The 26,747-nt window shown below is 32.7% G+C and overlaps 1 protein-coding gene across 3 annotated transcripts in view; it reads left to right on the top strand.

The window, feature by feature from the left end:
• Window positions 1-17,334: 17,334 nt before the first annotated feature.
• Window positions 17,335-26,747, top strand: part of Tbc1d15-17 (TBC1 domain family member 15/17) — a 29,865-nt gene continuing 20,452 nt past the window's right edge. Inside the window, exons 1-2 of one of the 3 annotated variants that reach the window (XM_072540862.1) lie at window positions 17,335-17,474; window positions 20,245-20,887. In XM_072540862.1, the coding sequence (XP_072396963.1) occupies window positions 20,251-20,887 (637 nt within the window). In that variant the 5' untranslated portion in view covers window positions 17,335-17,474; window positions 20,245-20,250. Of the gene's footprint in view, window positions 17,475-17,734; window positions 18,038-20,244; window positions 20,888-26,747 lie in introns of those variants that run through there. The other 2 variants (XM_072540860.1, XM_072540861.1) reach the window with 2 other exon arrangements.

Below are 26,747 nucleotides of genomic sequence, written 5' to 3'. Positions count from 1 at the left end.
ATTTTCAAACACTATTTAATTAGATACGATTAAGTATTCCTTTATGTCTAAATAATGACAAACAATAAGTACAAAACCACTAACTCATAAAGAAGCATTTTCTGCATGTTTTTTATTGTGTGTCGTATTATTATTATATCAGTATATAAATATTTAGTAGTTTTTAAACTTTTATTAACAACCACATTCTTAAAAGTAAATTAAAAAGTATGAAGTGTGTTTCTGATGACATTCTGACCATTATGGAGAGTAACATAATGTTGCCAACTGTACCATACCTATAACAGTGAGCTAGATTGTGATGAATTAATCTAAGAACACCGGTACACAATAGGCTCGAAGTCACCTTTACTCGGTCCGGGTAGAGTATAGACCGGGTCATACTTAGAGGTGAAAAACGTAAATGTAAGGTTACACTAATGAACACGATCTAGCTAGATTAGACCTTCTCTAACGAGATCAGTCTAAAAGCGTGCGTACATTAAGCAAAATTTGAGCCTCACTATAGAACCGTAGAGTAGATCTGGCTAGATTTATTTATTTGTATTTACACTGTAGGTACTGTGTTAAGAGTGAACGATCATATAGTTTGTATTAGCATTTGGAGTACGACGCAGCAGAATCATTTCACAAAACGCAAAAAATGTACGACACAGCAAAATTATGCCACAAAATGCAAAAAGAACGTGTTGTAGCTGCCATTACAGATTTATTAATCATAAGGAAGAAAAAGAAAGAACGTGAACTAAAAAAAAGAAAGTCTGAGTCAGAAATTGGATATCTAGAAGAGAAATAGATGGGGTTCATGCCAAATTGTTAAAGGAACTGCTTGAGGATCATAGAAATTAGTATAATATTTTTTTACGAATGAGCCATAGAGTCTACGAATTTTAACTGGGAAAGATTGCTGCAAAAAGAGAGGAACAAGATACTCATCTCAGACTGGCAATTTCATCTTCAGAAAGACTTACGCTCACCTTGCGTGTTCTAGTCTCTTGTTTCATAGTCATCAGAAAGCTTCTCATATATACGTTTCCCTCATTTTTTTAGCTTTTCTTCTATGGCTATGATTGGTTTCCAGTCAGAGACATATAATGTGTTGGGTCGATATCGTCTTTGTAAACCTGTCAATTTTTTAACCTTTTTGTGAATATTTAAGCTGTTATGTTGTATTGTTGTAACTCTTCAATTTCTTAGCTTTTTGTTTTATAAAAATTACTACGTATTTTACTACGTATAGTACTTTTATTTTACTACGTATTTGGTTAATTATTATTTTGTATTGTTCGCATTTACCTTTATATTTTCTTCTTTTATTCATTAGTTGCAGCATTTTACCATTAATCCATTCTTGTTTTGCTGTGTGTATTTCCTTCTTATTTTTCTGTCTTTTTTTTACTGTGCCTCCAGTAAGTTGTCTCTCCATCGTTTACGTGGCCTTCTTACTGATCGTCTTCGTATTGGGGAACCGTCTTCTGCCGTCTTTACTACTCTCTTGATGTCATTCGGCTTATAATCGTTCCATTCTACTCTTCTATTTCTTACCCAGTCCTTGATGTTCTCCACCTTGCATCTACGTCGTATATTATTTAAAGTCATGGCATCTTTTTTCATAAAGTGTTTATTTGGTTGTTCTACTCTCATATCTAGTGTTCGTGAGTTATTGTTTATATTTTCTTTTATATCTTGACGTGTATTTTCGTTCATCACTTGTCTAATATCAATTTGATTTAGTTTGCTTCCTTGTACTCTTTTTTTCAATTTAATGTATACTCTGGCCATTATACCATCTGATCTATTTTCTGTACGAACCTGATACAGTTATTGATTCCTTAAAGACATAATTTTTATTATATTTACATTAATTTTAATTTTTTTTGGGGCAATCATTTTGGTTTTGCCTGATATAAAAAAAGTAAATATTTTCTCAAAATCGTATTATTGGATTCCTTTCGGCACATTGGTTTCTGATCTGGAACCGATACATATTCATCAATATTATTACCAAAGAATACAGAATATAATACTTTCAAAGGGGTGCACCGCACGTATGGTCCCTATTGTATTTTAAGATGGTTTTAACAAATACCCTATGCAAACGAATGAGGCTGAAGTTAAATAAAAATAGTGTGGAGGATTTGAGATTTATTGGGAAGATTTCTGTAACCGTCTATGCAAGAAAATAAAATATAAGAATCACTTAGGATAAAAAAAATAGGATTGAATATTTACCAAAACAGCCATTGACTAAAAAACACAATAGAACAAGTTTTGGAAGAATATAGTAACAAATTATTAAATATATAGACAGCTAAATGTATGTCTGTTATAGAAAACTCTAAAGAGTTTTGGTCCTTAGTGAAAGTTCTTGGTAAAACCAAAAATTGTTCAAGGAATGTGAATCGCCTTCGTCTGCCCTTTTTGTCGCCATTTAATTTTTATTTGAAATATATGTAGCACTTATAATCCTTAACTCATTGGTACCCAAAACTTTTTTCAGGTTGTCTTTTATGAAATCTTAAAACCGTGTTAGAATGTTATTCAGTTAAAGTAAAGAAAAAGTTTCTGGCCTTTATATGTCATATTTTTTTTACATATAACCCATTAACACATGGTAACGCGGCGCATTTGCATTTTGCATAACCATTATTTTCTAATATTATTCAGAAGAAAGTTATCTTCTTCTTCTTCAGCTTTTCCTTTTTCATGGGTCGCTGTTCCTTACACTTCGTCGCCACTCATTTCTTTCAATCTCGTCTTATTCACTTAAACCTTTCTCTGTTAAGTCCTCTTTCACAAAGCTCTTCCATATTCTCCTCGATTTCCCTCACCTCTCCTTCCATCAACTTTTAACAGCTCTATCCTTCGTTTCACATAGTTTTCATTTCTACGTACCAAACCATTGCAGTCTTTTGTTCAAAACGATTCAAAAAACTTTTAATTCACGCATGTCAAATTCCATTCAGTATAAGGTTTTAAATTGTGTTGTTTAAAGCCTAAAAAAATAACACTTGAATTTCTAACGCAGAGACGTATTATGAATATTCGTTTATATAGTCTTAATTTCTCCGAATAAATCGTTTCCCTGTATCTCTCATAAGTTCCTGTTTAACGCTACGCGAAAATGTACTTTAAGTATTTGTTTACAATAGGAATCTTGCGAAGGAATAATTTTTCGGGAGTCACTTTTCGTCTGATTAACAAGGAGACCGGTCAGTCCATTGGTCGTTGTGGGCAATTGTTTTGTTTAAGTGTTTGAAAATATCTTTATCTTGTTAGATCAATTGTATCTTTAGACAGTAGTGTTAGTGACAGTATCCAATAAGTATAACAGTACGAGGTAAATCAAAAGTAAAGATTAATTTGGTGCAGAAGGGATCATCTTTAATTGAAATGGGTATAGACAAGTCCACAAGTCGGTGTAAGTTTTTATCTTTTTTATGTACCCTGCAACAGCAGACAATAACTATGCTGAATATTTCTGTTTGGTGCTTGATATGAAAAAGGAACCATACCTCATTATTTTTCGTTTCCTTTTACATATACCCGGTGCAGTGCAGTGTTAGTGTTTTTTGAAGGGGTACATCCCGTAATTTTTTTGCCGTAATGTTTTATTATCTTGTTTTATATACGGGTACAATACTGAATTTGTATTTAGGTTTTAAGAACTGAAAAACTACGTATCATGATATAGTTATGACCCAGGTAAATTTTGATCTTTTATTTTTTTAAAATAACATTCAATATTAAGATTATTTTTAAATTCTTTTACCAGGTCATCGGGAGAAATTTATATTTAACTTTTAGAAGTAAGAAAGTAGCAAATTGTAATGGACATTTCTGCCTGTAAAATGTAAATTAGTATGTCCAGTTAAATCTTTGGTTCAGCTAGTAATACATATAGCTTGTATGTAACAACATAGTATTTTTAATTTCTCTAACAATCTTACTTTCTCTTAAACCATTTATAAATAATTTATAACAGGTTTGCTGAGCGAATATACAAAGTAGATGTGATTGTTTCTTGTTTTTTTTTTGCTATATATGTCTCCCGAAGAAAAAACAAGGTAAATAATAATTTATAATTTCTGTTTGTATTGCTTATTAAATATTTCTGGTTTAGCCCACATCTTTTTCGATTCTCTTTCGATTTCTCAAACACTATCTATCATTTATTGTATTCAGTAAAACTAAAACAAGTATACCTATTCAAAAAAATCACAAAAAATTTCTGGCTCTATTCATAATGAAAAGATCTGATGCAAGCAATACTTAATCCAACATTGCACTTTGTACATCTCAAACTAGTAGGTACATAAATTTCCGGCTCACCTTTTGTTTGTCAGGTATTGCACCCTATCGATCATATATGTTCAGATTCGCGATATTACTAGGTTTTTGTTGAGCGGTCTAAAACCTGCCTTACACGTCCGTGTAAAGAAACTAACTTATCATTTTTTTGTACATATATACATACGATATTCATTTTTATGTAATATATACTATATTATTCATATATAATTTATTATCCGGCTTAAAGGACCACAAATATGAAGCTATTACAGTGAAGCTTTAGTTACTAATTTAATTATATAAATGAACAAACTAAAACTGATTTGAGCTAAATTCTTTATTCACTGTTTTGCAGTACATTTTAACTTTTAGAGCTTGACAGGAAGTATGTATAAATAGCGCTGTGATAGTTCGCGCACGATTGCCATAACCAGTGGCGTATCAATATATTCTTACAAATACTTAATAGATATTTTCTAAAGGAAATGATTTTTATTATTTAACAGCTTCCAGATAGAAGTCTTTCAAGTTTATGATTTTTGTGGTGTTTTTACGTTTGTAAGTAATATGGAGCTACTTCTCTACAAAAATTCAACTAAGAAATTTTCAGATTTTTGATATTGTATCCATGTATTTTGTACACTAATGCTGTGTTAAAAGTGGTTAGTACCATTTTTTATTACGCACATTTATCCTATATACAATTTAAATAACTTTCAAACTAATTGAAGAGTCGAGCTGAAATTTTGAGGTTTTGTTAAGCACTATAAGCCTCCAGTTTAAGAGTAATCACAAATGTTTAAGTTAATTTTACAAAAATTTTAAACAATTAATAATTTTGCCTTCTTTTGCTGTTTCTGAAGAAACGAATTAATTTAAAAAATTCTAGAAGACGCCATTGTTAAAGTTTTAGTTTATATTTAAATATAAATAGATACCTTTTTGATGGTAAGCAAAAATTCGAAAAAATCTCATTTTTCGCACATAACTTCAGAACGACTGTACCAAATTAGATAATTCTAAACAGTTTTTCTGTCATTTTAAATCGCAATAGACCTAAAAGATAGCGTCATACTATGATTAATAAAGGAAGCTATGATTAACAAAATAAATGTCACTATTAATAGATTGACATAACGATATAGCTGTATTTGGTATTGGTGCTCCAAATAATGACGATGAAGTTTTAACATATCAGATGGGAAAATAAGTCAATGAATCGGTTTGGAGAATCTCTTTATTTTCCATACTCAAACGTCATCCCACTGTAGTTAATTTAGCTGTTTACCTGGTGAATGGACAACGACTTAATTTCATGAGAGAAAACACAACGCGAAGAGCTGAACGATCATCAACGACAACGTTAAAATATTACCTTTTCTTAAAGGGAGACTTGATAACATATATAAGAAAACGTATAGGTTTGCTTATTATAGATATTTATTAACGAAACAAATTATCAGATACTTGGCTATTGAGATGTCCTACATCCCCTTAAATTTTGTTTATTTCCCAGGAGTATTTCGTTTTTACAATCTGAGACACAGTGAAATGTTGGTGCAATATCCATATTTATCGAATTTGTTGTATATCTAATGACATTATCCCCATTCTCCTATTTGTTTTACGATGTATTTTATTATATTCTATTCTTCATAGTTTTTAGCACTGGTATCTCGTCATCATCATCAACTAGCCTCTAACGTCCCCTGCTGAACATAGGCCTCTCGCATGCTTTTACACTTAGTCCGATTTTGCTCCATCTGAATCCAATTTGTAGTTAGTCTTTTAATGTCATCTGTCCATCTCGTTGGGGGTCGACCTCTATTTCTGTTAGCTTGTATTCGGGTCTTTATTCCAAAATCCTTTTTGGCCAACCGTCATCAACTGATCTTGCTACATGACCTTGCCAGTTCCACTTTAGTGTTGTTATCCTTTCAATAACGTCTGCTACTCCTGATCTTTTGCGTATAGTATCATATATTCTATCACGTAGAGAAATCCCTAACATGATTCTCTCCATTGTCCTTTCCGCAACTTGTAGTTTACTCACTGTTGTTCTTGTGAGTGTTAGGGTTTCTACGCCGTAGGTCATCACTGGCAAAATACACTGATTAAATACTTTTCTTTTCAGACAGATTGGAATCTTAGACCTAAAAATATCCTTCATCTTTCGAAATGCAGCCCAAGCGAGGTTTATTCTTCTTTTCAGCTCGAGTGTTTGGTTGTCTCGACTTATTCTGATCTTATGGCCCAAGTATTTATAGGCGTCAACTAGCTCAATATCTTTGCCTAAAAGTGACTACACAATGTATGCAACTATTTGTTCTTCTTATGTTTGTAAAATATTTTCAGTATCTATTTATGAAATACTTTTTTATTTGTTTCTTAGGCCTGTTTTTGTGATTTTTAAGTGTTAAAGAGTATAATGTGTATAGAAACTTTCTAAAAGTATTAATGTTTTTACAATTAACTAGTTTTAGTATCCATGTTTGCGGTGTATATGAGGTTAAAATGGAATAACCATCGTAATAGATGAGTATACTGCTTCCTCGTTAACGAGTTCCATTAATAAACATAAATTTTGTTTATTAATGGAACTTTTTATGCTTTATGGTAAAATAAAAGTGAGTACCTAAGCCCTTATACTAAAAACTGTATGATCGGCAGAAGGAAGGAAGGATACGTATGTTCATGTATATATGCGACTAATCGATTAGTTTCTCTTCTCCGTTGAAGCCGCCCGCCGAAGCCGCGGAGATGGTTGCTCTTATCGGCGTCCAGCAGCTGTGGCTACGATTCGTTTCCAACATTTAAGTCAATATGCAAAATGTAGGAGGAAACTCACTGAATAGGAAGGCAGTTGTGGTATATCTGTGTTTGCTTCGCAATCACGATTTACACTCGGGCAAATAAATAGTGTTTGAGCTAGTGGAAAGATTGAATTTACAAAAAAAAAGATAGAAAAGTTGTTTTAAAATGTTTTTTAAGTAACAGTTTTTTATGATAATATTATGTACTGCTTATACATACGTACCGTAACTTTTGGCTGCACTAGCCAACATGCTAAGCAAGCAAGGCGTTTTATTTGCCATACACATTTCATACGATGTATGCTAAATGTCGAATTTAAAAATAATATTCCTGCTAAGTACTCGTATTGTTGAGCAGACAAAATCTCACACTGATGTGTTCAGTCTGCCTCACGTCGTATTCTGGAGGAAGCGAAAATTCTAGAAATTTTGAAATCAAAAATGAACTTAGCGACATTTAGATGGCGGAGTAGCAATTCTTTTTAACAAAAGACTAAGCCTATAAAAGCAACGCCGTCTCTGGTAGAGTTATCTACGTAACATTTAACTTAAACGAGATGTAGCATTTTGATTCATGGGTCTCTCTCTTCAGTCCTGGCCCCCCGAAGGGAGAGTAGTGGTCATCGTGATGTTGTGTATTGTCTGTCTTCAAAGATCTCTGTCTCTGGTCATTTCTTTTAACTTATGCATAGGTCTTTTGCATATTCCTATAATTTGGCCGATCCGTCTTATTCACGATCTTCCTCGGGACCTTCGGAGTTCTACCTGGATTCTACCACAAGCCAGGCAGACGATAAAGAGATGGAAACATTTCTTGAAGACATATCCAAAGCTATGAGTGGATGCAATAGTTATACTACAAGATAATTAGTGGCTATTTTAATGTTATATATATGTTATATATATATATATATATATATATATATATATATATATATGTATATATATATGTATATATATATATATATATATATATATATATATGTATATATATATATATATATATATATATATATATATATATATATATATATATATGTTACACTTGAAATTTCCGCGTGAGTTATATGTGCTTTCTGTGGTTTTCCGGGTTTAACTCCGCGTTGAATAATTTTGATTTTGAGAAAAACCATTATTTTGACGACGTTTCGGTAAGTTTTAACCTTTTTCAGACAGGATATTTGTCGTTTACCAGAACCACTTTTTCCTTCGATTTTACCCTTCATAATCAGCTGCAACAACTTGTACTTATTATTTCTAAGTATGCGCCCCAAATATGCTGTCTTTCTCCTTTTAATGGTGGTCAAAAGTTCTTTGTCTCTATATTGTTATTTATCATCACTGGCACTTTTACAAAGTGATATCAATTGCTCGTTTAAAAATAAAAATTTACTTTTATATACTAGAACATGTTGCTACAATGTATCCAGATCGACCACGACCTATCTGTAACATCGTGAAGAGAATGTTTAAAACATTTTGATTGTTTTTAACAACGAAAAAATTTTATTCCACATACATAGATTATAACAACATAACACGTGTTCAAAATTTTGTCCTTAAACTTCCAAACATTTATAGAGCCTTATTATCATGCGTTCGTCTAACGTTCGTTTGTTACACGTCTAATTATTGTGGCAGGAAGAGCATTGAATGCATTGTAAACTCTATGTTCACAATATCCCTTTATTGTAAGGGGATGGGAATATATTTTATTTTTTATGTAGTTCCATATAAAAAAATCTAGAGGTTTATGTCTGGTGGTTGAGGAGGCCACCTACCTTCAAATGTCTCATCAAAAAATTGGTTTATCATTTTGACCATTTTGATCATTTTTGACCATTTTGATCATTTTTGACCATTTTGATCATTTTTTGTTGTTTGTTTGATCAAATTGGTTTTTAATTCTTTTAATATATGGAGATATATTTTATTTAAAAACGTAGTTAGTAGAAAACAAAAAATTATAAAATTATTTAACCGCAATTTCTAGGAGTAAGTTTGGGAGCTATGGGAGTACCTTTTAAGGAACTCCCATAGCTCCTGAATACCACATACTCTTGTTAAATGTTGATTTCATTCCCTCCAGTAATGCGAACTGTGCCTTGTTTTAATTAAGCATTCCGTTTTTTGTAAATTTTGATTCGTAACAGCATAAATATTCTTCTTAGCATAAATATTCTTCTTGATATTTTATCGTTACAAATTCTACAATCTCTCATATTTTATTATAGTCTGTTAAATTTAAACTTTGAACTGAGGTGTAAGAATAGATATGAAATTGATGTTTTTTTTTAATTTTTTGTATACATGGCATTGGTACACCTAAATCTCTCTGACCACAACGTAATGACGTTTCGGGATAAGCAGCATAGTAACCAAGAACTTTAATTGTATGATCATTATTATCAACAATAGGCTACACTTTGTTAACTTTTTGTTAAAAACAACCAAAATGTGTTAAATTTTAAGTAATATTTTCACGCTATCACCATTAGAGTTCCCTATTACCTTTAGGTATACGGAACTCTAATACTATTTGAAAAACAATTGACTTTTTTTTAATAAAATTATAAAATATAGGGTGTTTTATTTAAAATTATTAACTTAATGTGATTTGCAATTTAAATAAATGGCTTATCATTTGTGAACACCCTGTATTTAAATAATTCAATTTCGTAACAATAAAACACTGAAAACTTTGTTTTCAAAACTTCCACAAAATTTATTTTAAATTCTTATCACTACAGCTGTTTCGGCTAATTGCCTTTGTCAAGTGATCTGTTTTTGGCATGGGTTTACACTTTATAGTCTCTAATGAAACAGGTTGAGGAGGGGAGAACTGTTTGTCTCAAGCTGGTCATTCAGAATTATATCTGTGTTTTTTAATTTGTTGATTTCCATAGATTCTAACAAAGATAGCTTAAGGCCTTTATTTTGAATGTGTAGAATGTGTAGAACAAGTATCAAAGTTAGATAGTAACAAGAGATGCTCAATGTGATGACCGTTAGTCCCTTTTATATATTCTCAAATAAAATAATCGCAAGGATTCAAATCCGGCGACCTTGCTGTTTAAGCAACTGGACCGCCTCTTCCAATCCAGTGACTTTCGTAGTTATTATCAAGAAATTGTCGTACAATCTTGCTAAAGTTGGCCGGACAGCAGTCATGTAGAAACCATAAGTTTTGCCGAATGTTTAAAGGACATAATTTAACATATCAGGTAAAATATTTTGCAAGAAATGTAAAGAATTAGCACCATTCAAACAAGCAGACAATTCCACGTGTCCAAGTAGATAATCGTCATGGATAATAGATAATATTCATGATATTATGAAAAACAACGTATCACACAGCATAAAAGTGATTGCTGCTTAGGAAAAAATTCTTGCGCAGTTGTCGAGCACTACAGAAACACCGGTCATCTGTTAGACTACAACAATACTCGTATTTTGGCACAGACTGAAAATTACAAAAGTAGGTTATTTTTGGAGATGTACCACATTAACAAAAATAAACAAACTTTAAATTATAAAACAGACACGGGGCAATTAAGCAACATATATTGCAATATATTAAACAAAATTTAAAACTACACTCACCTTAATGATTAATCATACCAACTAGCCTTAATGATTAATTAAAGAAATACTATTCCTCTAATGTTTTCTTACATTGTTATTTTTTGCATTTTGAAATAATTTTTACTTGTTCCATCTTATTGATTGTAACGAACGTGCTCAAAGATATTTTAAATTTTAACATGCATTTTATTAAATGTACAGTGTCATCAACAATAATGTTATTTTAGTATTAATTTTATTTATGTGTATAATCTTTCAATTTCTGTAAGTATTGTAAATCTAAGTGTACGTCAGTGTTTTAAAATGTTTGTTTTTTACAGTTACTCCCGATGAAGCCATCAAATAAATGGCGAAATATTGAGATTTAGAAAAAACAAAGATTTTTTATTTAATAGACCACATACCCGATATTTCCAACATATTTATATATATATATATATATATATATATATATATATATATATATATATATATATATATATATATATATATATATATATATATATATATATATATAATAAGATAAAACTAGACAAACTCAGCACAACGCCGAGTACAAATAAGAAACGAGCTATATTTTATATTTAGAACTGTAGCATTCATATTAAAAAATAATGATTTATGTTTAAGTATGTACTTATTTATATTAAAAATATAAAAAACAAAATTTGTTTAATTTACTAATGTTTGTATTTTGAGAACGATTTCCGAAGTGGAAATTGAAACGTCAATAAACGTATTTTAACCTTTAATTGTGGCTTATTCCCATTTAAATAGTAATTAAAAACATATTCTTTAAACCAGAATCTTTGGTTTTTTCACTCCTTTCCTAAATATGAATTTCGATTTACAATATTAACGCTTGTGTACGTACGTTAGCTTGTGACCTTTGGAATGGTAGTTGAAACACGGATGTAGTGTCATTTTGATAGTCGCCTTATTTGTTATTTATCCTGTTACATCCTCCCGATTCATTTGCTATGTTGCGTGTTAGGATTTGATCAGTTGTTTATTTGGTACTGAGCCAGATTCCAAATTTAAGTAAATAATTCAAGATTTGTCATGTAGTTAATCTATTTTTCTATCTAGATGTATTCGGTATATACGTATTCAATGCCTTTATCGCATAATATTATGGTAGATTTTTCTATGTCAATCAATTCTATTCGTTAGACCCTATCACATGATACGTCGCACATCCCTCTATTTTGAGTCGTATAGGTACTACATATCTTATGGTTCATTGCTATGTTTAATTATGTTATACGATTATACCTCTCTCTTTCTCTCCTTTCGAACGACCTCTCATACTTTGCTATCGGACCAATAAGCGTGTAGATACATCTCTAAAGCCTTTATGACATGATGTTATGTTTAATGTTTCTATAGTATCTAAATCTATTTATTTAGCCCTATCACATGATACCTTGCACATCCAGGTACGTTGTTTAGGCACTACCTATCTAAGGTCTTTATGGTTCATCGCTTTGTTTAATTCTTATACATGATTGTACCTCTTGGCTTTGCTCCTTTCCAACGATCCCTCATACATTATGACCGAAAATTTATAATTAAGTTAATTTGAATAATAGTTAAACTACAAAAATATTTTATAAATTTAATTTGAAGTAAAAATGGCGAATTACTGATGCCGACTTGTCACATGATACCTCCCATATCTCTCTACGTTAAGCCGTTTAGGCAACACATACCTACAATCTTTATTGTAAATGACTACGGAAAAAGAAGAAGAATTGGCAGTTACGGAAAGAATGAGAAGAAGAATAGACAGTTGACAAAAAGAAGAAGAGCGTTCTTAGGCACTACATATCTACAATCTTTATTTGTTTTAGTTATTTTATTTTTATAATAATTTATTTAATATTTTAATTTAAAAATAGCGCCACCTAGCGGACAATAGTTGAATTACGGTAGAGGAGATTCCTTCGACGTCATATATCTTTCTCACTCTTACTCACTAAAAGATCCTTCTCTCTCTAACACATCGATTTCCCTATCTCTATAGTCGTAAAGACTTTGTATATCTACTTATATATGAACGAGCAGACGAATGTTTTTTTGAACAATTCCATCTTGCCTTAATTCTGATACCCATGTTTTGTCCAAGAGTTAATTCAGGAAGTTGAGAGGTTCGATGACGAGCATCAAAATTCAACTTTTGTTTTTCCTTTCTCTTTTTCTCCCCAATAGGTACTTTTTGTGAATCTGGAACTGTTAGAATTAATTGTGATCGAGCAATTAGAATCATTCCTCTCAATTTACGGCCCATCACTAGTTCAGCTGGACTAAAACTATTACTTATTGGTGTAGTGCGCAAAGCTTACATCATTTTATATGGATCTCCACTTTTTTGAAATGATTGTTTCAGTTGTTTACTCCCTGTTTCAATGAATCCTTTGCAAATCTATGGTATGCAGAATCTATATTATTTGAAAACTGGCTACCATTGTCTGAACGAACAACAAAAATAGATTTCTTGCCCATAATAACACACCTCAGACGTTAAACGTTCTATGTATCTGGAATGAGAAAACACTTCAAACTAGACAACTAAGAGATGAAAGTGGTACATTTATAACAGACAGAAACCAGGAAATGCAGAAATGGGTACAATATATAGCACAGCTTTTTGAATACATAGAGAGAACTGAAGCACCAAAAGAATTTAAGATGTTACTGGGCCTGACATTATACAAGAAGAAATTGAATATGCAATGAAACAAGCTAAAGGTGGTAAATCTCCCGGGCCTGATGAAGTTCCTATCGAATTACTCAAAATTGTGAATACTGAATCTATTGATCTTCATTTGAATCTATTCATTACCATATATAGAACAGGTAAAATTATATATTACCTAAAGAATGGCTCCAATCGAAATTTTTACAGCTTCCCAAAAAAGCCAATGCAAAGGAGTACAATAAAAATCGCACCATAGCCTTAACCCTTTAGGTCTCAGGCTTAAAGCACTATACATATCACAGAATCCCAAGGAGTTTTTTCTTGCCATTAGATCCACTGGCGCATATGGCGGGTATAAAAACAGACAAATTTGCTAATAAAACTTATTGAAGTTGCAAAAAACAAAGTTATTTGAAAAAGTATTAATTAAAATATTTGTTTCGTATGGTACAGTTCAAAACATGAAGTTACACACAGACCAACATCACACTTTGCACACATATATCTGGATTCATTTCTTTTTTTCGTCCGAATCTTACTTTGACTTCAAAAAAACACATCGCCGAACCTTCTTATCCCGAACTGCAAAAAGAAAATGTAGGCCAGAGAGCCTGTAAGGATCTCTAGTTAAAGAATTTACGTTGATTTGGATAGGTTATTAAACCTGATATCTAAAAAAAGATAACTAAATAAGTAAACAAATAATTTTGTTCGACAAAAATTGGAAACTTACCGGTTAAAAAGCTGACGTAGAACTTTCAACTGGAAATCTGCCAGAGATTCTTGCTCTGTATTTTGTGTCACCATACGGATGAATAGTTTCTTGTACCATTTTATTGTCTTTCTTGAACATTCCGTGTTCCATTCCATAATCTTTCCATTTAAATGCTAACAAGTGTTCACATCGAGACCGTCTCGCCTTTTTTTAATTTGACTGTTAAATTTGGCATTTCTTTACGGTTAGGGTGAACTGTTCCTAAAGAATTTGTTTTCTGTTCGAATAGGTATCTACATAAAGTACCTAGGACTTGTGTACCAGTTATCTGTATACAATGAATAGTCTGCATTTAAATATGGCTTCATAAGATGTGCCAACACTGAACCAGATGTTCCAAGATCTTGAAGTTTTTCCATTTCAGTAGCTTTGCCAAGGTAAACAATTACATCTAATACGTATCCCATTTTACAGTCACAATGGAAAAAGTTTTATCCCAAAACGGTGGAGTTTTTATTTAATATATTGTTTAAATCGTAAACGTCCCTTGAAAAGAAGTAAACTTTCGTCAAATAATGGAGCAGGGATGCCATTTTATCAAACACGCGCCGTAGTTTATAAAAGGATTGGTTTCTTTTTGATCAGCATTGACCGAAAAGTGTATCCTGCTAAGTACACATGAACCAAAGCATCCGTTGAACAATTGTCTCTCAACTTCTTTTTTCCATGACGCCCTGTTAGTAACATAATGACTAAAAATACATAAAACTCCATTTCAGTTTTTTGGACAGATTAATGTCGGAAACACATCTATTGGTTTCAGCTCAAATTAACTCCACTACATCAATATTTACGACAGTGGCGCACTTAGAATTTTCCTGTGGGGGGTTTTGGTTGGGCACCGAAATTTTTATACTACCTCCATTTTGAGTCCTTCAAATTTGTGAGTAAATCTCAGATTAGTGCCCTGTAGGGGGGTTAACCCCCAAACCCCCCTGGGTGCGCCGCTGATTTACGAATAACAAAAAATAACTTAAAGAATCCGATTTGTCTTCTGTAGATTCTACACTTGCCCCGGAAACTATAGCACCAAATGCATATATTGTAGTAGTGAACGTTGTTTTACTCCAATTTAGAGATAACACATTTTTTAATGCATTTTCATTGACAGAGCTTTCGTTATCTATATTTGTACAAGTTTCAATATTTTCTGGGCTTTCGTGTCTTGGTATATCAATTCATTTACCTTCTCATCACTGGTATCACCGTCATTCAAATCGGGCTTATATTCACTGCCACGTTAGTCCACACAGATTAACATACTCATTATTTGTGTTCCTTTTGATGACCAATAGTAGATGACCAATCTCATCCAAGAAGGAATCCCCCAGGGCAGTATACTAACAGATGTAAAAACAAGTACAGCCCTATATGCAGACGATACGGTAATCTACGCAACAGGAAAAGATGGCAGAAGAATAGTCCAGAACATAGAAAATCACTTAAGAAGAATAACAGAATTCACAGAAAAATGGAAAATCAAGATCAACTTCCAAAAGACGCAATTCATCATATTTATAAAGGAGAAAAATCGGCCAATAATCGAACTCACAATGGGAGGAAACAGGATTCAAGCAGAATTCAGTAAATAACCCTGGCTGCCAAACAGATGGCTGGGCTAATAGTCTACATTTTGTAATATCTTGATGACTTTCATGTACTTAGTCTTTTAATAACATCTACTCGAATATATATGGTATGATGACTTTACTACCATACATAAGAATTACTTTTTGCAGGAAAATCAATTATCTATGTTCCCAGTATGAAAGATATTCTTGCCACATTTTGAATCTGTATGGCCAACCTGCTTGAAAATCTTTTGAAATTTCACAGAATACAGGATCCTCATGTTGTCCCTCAATAATTTCAACCAATCTTTGATCTGTAGATGAAAAGTTCTTTACTGACTGCATACACGCTGATACTTCATCAGAAATCTCCTCTTCGTTATCACTTTGTATGGGTGATCTTGAAAGTGTATCAGCAAGTATCAATTGCATACCAGTAGTATATTTAATACACTCAGAATATCTCATATCTAAGTCTTAGTTTCATTCTCGGTAGCCGTGGAGTAAGAGAATCTAAGGCGGCGGTCTCTAATAAAAGCAGTACGCCGCGTATAGCGTTACGGAATACGTCGCATCTGTTTGCTTTATATATTTTAAATAATAGATGCGGTCTCTTATTGTACGCTGAACGCAGCGTGCAACTGTTGTACAAGCATACAGACGCGACGTACGGCGTAACGGTATACGTGGCAACTGCGTTTAGTGGGGACAACCACCCAAAATCTTTTTGGTACACAATTGTAACCAACGGTTTGTGGTTTGTTTCAACTAGGGTTGGTTTGACCGTTTGCCGAACGTATCACATTCACATATCCAACATATTTCCTACCATCTATTTTCACCAAACTCAAGCTTACAATGAAAGACAATTATTGTAACTACAAAAATAGAAAATATGTTTTGATATATGTGGATAAAAATTGGAAAGCCATTTTTCCTATATTATTATAAAAATGAAGTAATTCCTATAAACTCACGCAATCATTTTTCCTTTTTAACATTACAGTACTCTTTTATTTGCACTTTAAAACAAAATTTTAGCTCCTTATGAACTTTTAAAATATGAATTAAATGTTTGTATAATGGTATAGGTAGGTAAACTTTTTAAACACAAAATAAAAATTATGGTAAATACTGCCATCTATATTCTTATGACATCACAAATGAAAAGCGCAGTACAGTATTCTGGAAAGTATTTTCGTTTACTAGCAATATATATTAGTCAGTGAAAGATTTTACTTAATTTTGTTATATAAATGAAAGTAGACAAAAATTCAGGAAAATTTGTATTTATGTATATTCATAATGCAAATCACGTGTAAATTATACTGATAAAAATGGCAGGTACAGTGTTGCCGATGCCCAATCCTTTTTGGAATAAAACATACATATAATTTTTAATGATATGTAAAATATGGTGTTTAAAATCCTATCTTTAAATAAAATATTCAGTTAAAATTTTTATGCCTTGAAGTTTTTCCAGATTAAAAATAAATTTTTGTTTGTGGTTCTTTCACTAATTTGATTTGTGACTTTGGTAGACTTTGGTAAAATGACAATGACACTTGACAGCGATGATTCATAACATAAATCAAAGTCAAATCGTCAAATACCAAATGCGAACCAGCGAACTGTCAATGGTTGTCAACATTGTTTTTTATAGGAATTAGAATTTCAAATATTTTTATGTACAATTTTTATTTTAGTAAAACTATAATTAGAGATCTGCTAAAAAGGTAAGATTTTATTTTAATTACGTGAATTTTTTTCCATGACAAAAGATCTCTGTCTTCCTAGTATTCAAAAGTTTAAAGTGACTAACAACAGCATTGTTTTTATTTTCTTGCTAAAATTATCCTATAAAAAGCAATTTTTAAGTTTTATCTTTTTCGACGATTTTTTATGGCACAATATTTTATAGTAATTAATGTTTAAATCAACATATTTTACGTTTTTACAAGCTAAGTAAACTAATATTGAAATATTAAAGAAATCCTTGGTAATTAATAAAAGGTGGGATATTAAGACGAATATTTAAAATTGAAGCCAAATGAGCTGTAAATGATCAACAGTTAATGGTCATTTTAAACACAGTCGTATGATATATAGAAGTTTACAATTTTTTAAATAACTTTCTAAGAATTAGTAAGTGGAACACTATAAAAATTGAAGATTTAAATAGCTACATTTATAGAAACTTATATCATTTTAAATTATCAGTTTGTAACCATTGTTGGTATTAATAAAGATTTAAGATATCTTTATTCCGCATATCTGGTTTTAATTTTTTAAAATGATGGTAAGTTTTAGGAAGTAATTCCTTTTTTAATAGATTTACTTGTACCATGAAGTTATTCATGTTTCTTGGTTATAAGCATAATTCAATTAGGTTGTTGATGTGTTTCTCTTTATTTTGCTAGTAGAATTAAAATAACAATATTGATATGATGAGTCTTTTGTATCAAAATATTATTGGTAATATAAACTGTATACGGTTTTCACAATAACTGATATAAGATTTTAGAATAATTACACTAATCACCTTATATTTACCATTAGATTGGTCTTTTGAGTGTCAAATTCCATTCTTTAATTATCTTTGATTTACAAGTGTTTTATATTTCTGTCTTATCTAGGTTGATTGTAAAGGATAATTATTGCAACATCCATCTCTTTTATTTCAAATGTCACGCTGAATAGAATATGATATTAAAAAAAAATTGTCAACTTCACTATAAAACTGTCAGTACTTTATAAATCAACAAATATTAGTATGCAATTGTTTTTTGTGGAGTTATCTTGTAATGGCAGCTTAGATATGCCAATCTGCTGTGAGCCTATTATGGTATATCCAGATTTTAGTAATTCATTGACTTAAAAAATGGCATAATAAGCTGTTTGTAAGACCTTGTGTGAAAAGCCCGATGCTAGATTTCTGAGCACATATAAGTTTTTTTCTTAGGTTTTTGCTCAGATAGTCAATATGTTGACCCCATTGAAGCTTGGGCTCTAGGTGTACTCCAAGGAACTTCACACTTGTCACATCTGCGTTTTCAGCCTGGGAGTCTCTAAGAGCAAAAACAGCCCTGTTGGTCTTTACTTCATTGAGCAGGAGCCTGTTTAGTACAGGCTTCTGCTTAAGAACACAGAACCACTCTTTAGTATTCGACAGTGCAGATCTTAAACCCTTAAGGGAGTCCTCAAGTGTGTCATCTGAAAAGGAGACTGTGGTGTCATCAGTGAAGAGTGTGTATGTAGTGTTTGATTCAATGCTTGTAAAGTCATTAATATGTATTAGAAATAGTATTGGTCCAAGAACGGAGCTCTGAGGAACACCAATATTAACAACACTCTCCCCTGACAGCACCTCAGAGTCCCCCACAGATTGTACCCTGTTCTTGAGATATGATTGGATTAACACCTCAGAGTCCCCCACAGATTGTACCCTGTTCTTGAGATATGATTGGATTAACTTGACACTCTGTGGACAGAAGTTGTATCTCTGTAGTATTTTCGGGAGTATCTCATGGTCCATCACAAAACACAACAGTGTTGAATTGCATTGTATAAAAGGATTCCAAGATGTGGGACACTAGATTAAGAATGCCAAGAGTTGTGCTCCTTTCCTTCCTGAAACCGAAAAAATAATTGGTACTTTCGAAAAAGCTTGTGATTTGCTAAGCAATGGCCTTTTATCATCTTAATAATGCTAACATTTCAGCCATATATATCACAATTTTTGTTGTTTTTTTAAGCTGTCTATGATTTCCCATTTCTAATTGAATGATACTTCAGAAAAGGAAAAGCTCTTTGAGTGAATTAGATTTATGTTCTTCAAAAAATTCATATTTAATTCAGGTATATCTTTTATTAACTTGTGGGCAATTTGAGAAAAATGATTAAAAACTCATCTGGAGTGATGTTATGAACCTGATGTAGAGCTCCAGATATTCCTCGTTGTCTATTGATCATATTCCACATAGTTTTTGGAGGATTTTTTGAAGTCAAGATTACTCTGTCATTAGAATTAATCTTTGTGGTTTTTTATTTCATTTTTGTACAGTTTTTTAAAATCATTTAGTATTTATAAGTTGTGTCAGTTTTATCTTGTCTGTACTTAGTAGTCACTTAAAAAATTGACATTTTCTCTCATTGGTCTTTGTTTGAGAACTATGTAATTTGCCCAGCTTGGTCAGACCTTATTTCTCTCTTATTTGCACTATTATTTCCTCTTCATATTGCTTTCTAATATCTGCATTCTGCAATTTATCGACATTCCATTTTTGCTGTTGGTTTTTCTGTTTCATTTCGATTTTAATTTTTTTCTTATATTGGCTGTGACAATATAGTGATCTGAATCTGCACACGCACCTCTAACTAAATGTTCTCACATCCGTCATTGATCATTGTTTTCTTTTATTAATCAGTATGTGATTAATTTGGCTGTACTTAAATCAATTTAGCATATTAATTATAGCCTAATTTATTAATGTTTTTTAATTTCAGTTAAAAATGGAAGATTGTCTTGAAGACTGTGAAGAGATTTTCTCTCAAGACGGCGTATTGCTGAAGCAAGCACCCGCTACTCACATCACATTTGTCAACACTATCGGTACCTTGTACCTCTCGGAATCTCTAAATTCAAACAAAAAAAGATTCATCGAATGGAAGCCGAATGACATAACTGTTGATTCTGATATTCAAGATCAAGAATGGGCTGTAGTCAATACAGTTCAAAAAAGAATGAGGACTCTCAGTGGCAACTACCCTCCTGATTATCAGAATAGACTAAAATGCATCAAATTCAGCTTCGAAGAAATTAAGAGCTTTCGAGTGGCTAATAAAAATAGACAAATTTCATTTTACGACGGAAAAGCTGATTGTTTATGCATATTTGGTTTCCAACACGGAAATTGCGAAATGTTATTGTCAATTTTAAAACGAATGTTGAGAATTAGTTTATCAAAGAGAGATAAACATTTGTATATTGTATACGACGCCAATTTTCACGAATTTCAACAGTTGGACAGATCATTTGCAGAACTGGACATACAGCATGATTCAAGAACTTTGTGGAGTGTCTTCAAAAACTTAAAGGACCATCCGTATGAAGCTACGTTTGAGGCATTTGCAAAAGTTACTGATTATGGTAAGTTTTTTTTATTTACAAACAATTGTCGCTTTAACCACCTGGGTCATTAGCGACATTAGTTATTACGTGTTATGTATCATTAAGAAAGGTAATTAAGTGTTTGTTATTTAAATTTTCACTTAATACTGTTTTTAAATTACTGGAAATATTGTTACTTTGTCTATTCACTGTATATTTTCCACATTCTTTAAGGAAGTGTTTAACAGTATTGTTAACTTGACAATATTCACACACTGGAAAGTCTTCCTTAATCATTAGGTACTTCTGCGTAAAATTGGTATGACCTAATCGAAGTCGAGAAATTTTGACTGGTTGAGCTCTTTTTTGGTTCTTTCCTCTGCCGTGTATGTTAATATAGTTTTAATTGTTGTTATATAAATTCTTGTTTTTGTGTGTTGTCTTAGCTGTTTGTTCTTCCAGATTGTGTCATTAAGAGATCCCGCCGCTTTACTTGCTTTTAAGCTTTGTTGTCATACTTCTTCAACATCTCCGTAACTAGTTATATATATTCCCAGATATCTAAACCTTGCTTCCTGCTTTATTATTTTCCCATCAATTTTGATTTTACATTGTAGTGGGTATTTAGATGTTGTCATACATTTGGTTTTTTCTACTGATATCATCATATTGTATTTCTTTGCTGTTGTATTGAAGATGTGTGTTAATCTTTGGAGCTCGTCTTCGGTCTTGGCGATTAATGCGGCGTCGTCTGCATAACATCATATTTGGATTTCTTTGTTCCCCATTCTGTAACCATGACCTCTACGTATTGCTTGTATTATTTCGTCCATTATTAAAGAGAAGTGGACTTAACGAGTCACCCTGTCTGAGTTCGCTTTGTACTGGTATACAGTATACACTGTGTTAGTTTTCCATTTATCTTTGCCTGTATTCGATTATGGAAGTAGATATTTTCGATGGTTTGTATAATATTGATTGGTATGTTTCTTTTATACAGTAGGTGTAAGACGTCTTCGACTTGATTGCGATCGAAAACCTTTGTCAGGTCAAGCTTAAGTGCGGTGTTCAGTAGATTTATACCTCTATAATTGTCGGGGTCTTCTTTATCTCCTTTCTTGAACATGGGTATCATTATGCTGTTTCTACATGCGTCTGGTATCTTGCAGTACAATATTAGTTTTTATATAAGTTTTGTCATCTCTAGGGTTATAGTTGCTCCTCCATGTTTTAGAAGCTCGTTGGTTATTTCGTCTGGTCCTGGTGACTTTCTATTTTTGTCGCTATTAGTGACTATAAAATCAATCATAGATTTGTGCCCCCTGGAGTTTTCAAATGTATATTTATACTGGAGCGTATGGTCGAAAAATGTATTATTGATTCTCAATTCGTTAAAAGCACAAAGATTAGCCACGAATTCTCGGCAAGTCTCGAGTTCCTTTAAAAATGTCTATCGGACTTTGGGTGATCTATTTCTCTATTTGTAATATTTTAGCAGTGACGTATTGATTTCGGGAATCTTGATTAACTAGGAAACGGGAGTTTTTACATTTGAAGGAAAGAGATCAGGAATTTGGAGTTGCAGATCTTTTAAATTTCTTCGAACTCTTGCGTAGAATGATGAATCGCACTCACTTTTTTTAATAAGTTTCTAGGTAAAGGTCCGTAAATGTATTTTCAAACACTGTATGGAATTTGTTACCGGCAACTGAAGATGCATACGAGAGGCATAAATATTTAAAAAAATTATTTATATAAACATAAGATGTTTATATAAATGTTATAAAAATTATTTTTCCTTCCCCTGTTATATAAACTAAAGATATTAGCTATGAAATTCATCATCGTGACCGTTCAATCCCTTCTCGTTATGGCTTAATCATCGTCATCATTGGTGCTGCGGCCTGAATTGAGCCTAGACCTTCCTAAGCTAATTTCTCTAGTCGGTCCAATTCTGTTCAGCTTGATGCCAGTTGACAACATCGATATTCCTAGTATCCTCATCTACACCATCCCTCCATCTCAGCCTTGCCTCTTTGTCTAATTCCCTCGTGCTTCGCCAATAAATACTTCGTACAGGGTTCATTTAAAAATTGCACAAAATCGGTCAAGGCTTCGGTCTAGAATAGGATATTCGGTCAGACAAGACCCGTGCACTCTAAATAAGGTTTCTCAAGAAATTAACAAGTTCCACGAAATTATACTAGAAGATACCAACAACATAGATGATTGCTGGGAACAAATGAAAACGATAATAGCATCTCGAGAAAATCTTCTAAAGCCACGTACACATCTAGCGAACGCATGTGGCCGAAGCCTTGCGACCAAACGCCTTCGGTAAATTTGTACGCCCCAACAAACGATAGTAAACGCATGTGTTTGCCTTCGCTATAGTTCGCTCACTGGGCGGTACATCAAAAGAAAATTGAGGAACGAATTTGTTTGGCTGTGTTTAGTGTATACGCTAGCGAGTAAAAGTGTCGAACGTCGTCGCGATTTGGTTTTGATTTTCTAATTTGCAATAATGGAGTGGACTAATTATTCTTGTTTAGAACTTATTGGTTTATATCGAGAGCGGGAAGTTTTATGGAATCCAGTGCATAAAACTTGTATATCAATCACCAGTAGCTAAATATCGTAGGGTTAACATTAACCTTTCTGTTGGCGGTATCGCTTCTCTGAATTTTGAATTTTTTTTCGCGATTTTTGGAGCAGTTTCATGTAATAACCATTCAAAATCGGTAGACTTCATTCTACAAAAATTTTGAAAAAGCCCGTATTTCATTTCAGCTTTTAGATCATTAAATAAGTCTATCCCTCTATACCGGCTTCTGCTTTTAAACAACGATGTTCACCAGCGCCGTTTTCGTTGTTTTTTGGGGAGGTCTTCGGCCTCCGCCTCACTAATAATAATATACAACACAATAATTATATCCTCATCCGATGTCATTTTTAACAATTTAAATAAAATAAATAACTACCACGTCACGAATCGCCAAAATTACCCGCGAAACTGATCGGATGACTGCAAACGAATTCGTTCGCTGTAATGTGGACGAAAGATCAAATTTTCCATCGAACGTCGAAAACATCGAATTAATTCGATCGAAGAGCTTCGGTCACATGCGTTTGCCAGATGTCTACGCGCCTTTAAATCTAGTGGACGTTCGGAGGCAGTACAAATCCATAAACAGAGAAAAGACAATGAAATACATAAAGAAATTTGAAAAATAATTAAAGTAGCAAAAAATAGAAATAGAGAAACTGGAGCAACGATACGACAGCTTCCATTTGCATCATCATTATCAACTAGCCTATATTTTTCTACTGCCGAACGTAGGCCTCCCGTAAAATATTCCACCGATTTCTATCTTGAGCTTCTTGCATCAATTTGTGATGATTCGCTTTATATCATCCGTCTATCTTGTCGGTGTTCGTCCTCTGTTTCGATATGCCTCTTATCTTGATCGTCATTTAAGAGTTTTTCTGGTCCATCTATCTAGCCGTGGCTATTTTTTCAACTGCATCCGTGACTCCTATTCTTATTTCTAGGTTTATATCTTTATATCTCTAATGGTAATGCATAACATTGATCTCTCTGAACATAGTGTGCTATGCAACTCTTATTTTGTTTATTGTTCCTTTTGTCACATTTTAACACATTTGTTAAAAACCGTTCTTTTTAAACAAACTGGAATATTAGACTTAAAAATTTCAATCTACCAAAGGATGAGTCATGTGAGACCTATCCTTATTGGTATTTCAGTTGTCTGATTATCTCGGCTTAAGCAAATCTCATGCCCTAGATATTTGTAAGCTATTACTTGCTCGATGCTATGGCATAACTGGCATGGATCTATGGCATAATAAGAGAATTAACAGGCAAAAGCAGAATTTACAGGCAAAATATATTACAAAACTCTGGTGTTAGAATTTTAAATGATAATAAAGAGCTCTGTACCGAACGGGAAAATTACATAATACAATTATTTAAACGACCAAAGAATCTACCAAGAAATAACATCTAAGCGAGATAAAGGCCCACCGATTCTAATCTCAGAAGACCACCAAATAAGCGAAATGAAGGATGGTTTCTGGTCCTGTCGAAATACCTGCAGAATTGTGACAACTATTAGATAATGGGAGTGTTGCGATTATCACCTTTTTTATCAAGATATACAGCAGCGGCATATTACCAGACAACTGGTTAGAATTAATATTTATAACTATTCTCAAGAAAAGGATTGCCATACGGTGTAGCGACTATCGACTTATCAGTTTAATGAGTCACACGCTTAACGTTTTTATGAAAATATTGCATTGTCGCATATATAAACTTTGTGAGAGGATAACTGGTGATTAGCAGTTTGGTTTCCGAAACGTTATGGGTACTCGAGAAGCTTTTTTTTCAAGCAAATACACTTACAAAAGAGCATTGAGTTTAGGAAATATATTAGGTATGTTTTGTAGATTTAGAAAAAGCCTTTGATAGAGTACCACATACATTACTATTTCATTGCTTAGGCTCAGTTGGTCTGGACAAGTATGATATTACATTGCTCAAAAATCTGTACTGCAATCAGACCGCTTATTTTAAGGTAGATCAAGAGCTAAAGTTTCTGCTAAACGTGGTGTCAGACAGGGATGTGTTGTCACAGATGTTGTTTAATGCCTACACTGAACCAGTTTTTGAGATATCATTAAATAATTGTCGCGAAGGTGCTAAAATCGGTGGTGACATTTTGAATAAAATCAGATACACAGATCACACCGTCATGATGACGGGAAGACCTTCAAACCCTGTTGAACGCTGTAAACAACGAATGCACTGAAAAGGGTTTAACAATCAACGCATAGGAAACAAAATGGATGGTGGTCGGAAAAATTAATATCGAAGACTTAGTACTTAAATTAGATAAAAAAACCCTGCAAAGGGTGGAACACTTTAGATAACTGGGTAGCTGAATTGACGTTTAAAGTGAGTTAAAAGTGACGAGGAAATTTCAACCAGAATAGAACTTGTACGAAAAAGCTTTATTAACTGGCATTCTGTATTGTGCAGTAGAGGTCTGTCATTGACCACGCGTCTAAGAGTATTGAAGTTCTACGTCTGGTCCGCTTTGTTTTATGGATGTGAAACCTGGACAAAAATAAAGAATCTTAATGCATTAGAAGCGTTCGAGTTGTGGTGTTACCGTTGCATGCTCAGAATCCTGTGGACAGCACGCATATGTAACGAACGTCTGCTAGAGATAAGAAAGTTCCAATACTTCGGTCATAAAATGAGAGGACCTAAATATCGCTTACTCCGGTTGATCATACAGGGCAAAATCGAATTAATACGCTTCGATGGACCCTACGAGAAGCGAAAAGAAGAAAGGTAGATGCCATTAAAATGTTCTGTTGGAGAAGAATTTTTAGAATTCCGTGGACCGACCACAGGACAAATAATTCAATTTTAAATGAGCTAAAAGTCTGCGAACTGCTATCCAGCAAAATCCATTTCCAATAATTAAAATACTTTAGACATGGTATGAGAGCAGACTCTCACTATATTTTAACTTTCTAACTCTTTGTTTATTTTTAAATTTTATTTTTTCTATATCTATTCTAATCTTTTATCTTTATTTTTTCTCTTATCCATGTCTTATCAGTTCGTATACAACATTGTGTTCTCCTGGTGCTTTGTCATTTTTGTCCTTTGTTTTGTTTTGTTTTCTTTTTATCACTTCTTCCTTGATTAAACAATTTATGTTTTCTTCTTTTTCCTCTTCACTCTCTTCTTCCCCTTCTTCGCTTTCTCTGCTCTCTGTTTTTGTTTATCGCACATATCCTTAGTTTGTCGTATTTTGTCAGCATTGTTTCTTATTAACTAATATACTTGATTACAACATTTACT

The sequence above is a fragment of the Diabrotica undecimpunctata genome, chromosome 8 (genome assembly GCF_040954645.1).
Source record: "Diabrotica undecimpunctata isolate CICGRU chromosome 8, icDiaUnde3, whole genome shotgun sequence".
NCBI classification, from domain to species: Eukaryota; Metazoa; Arthropoda; class Insecta; order Coleoptera; family Chrysomelidae; genus Diabrotica; species Diabrotica undecimpunctata.
The sequence above is the reverse complement of the archived record's forward strand: the minus strand, read 5'-3'. Positions and strand labels throughout refer to the sequence as shown.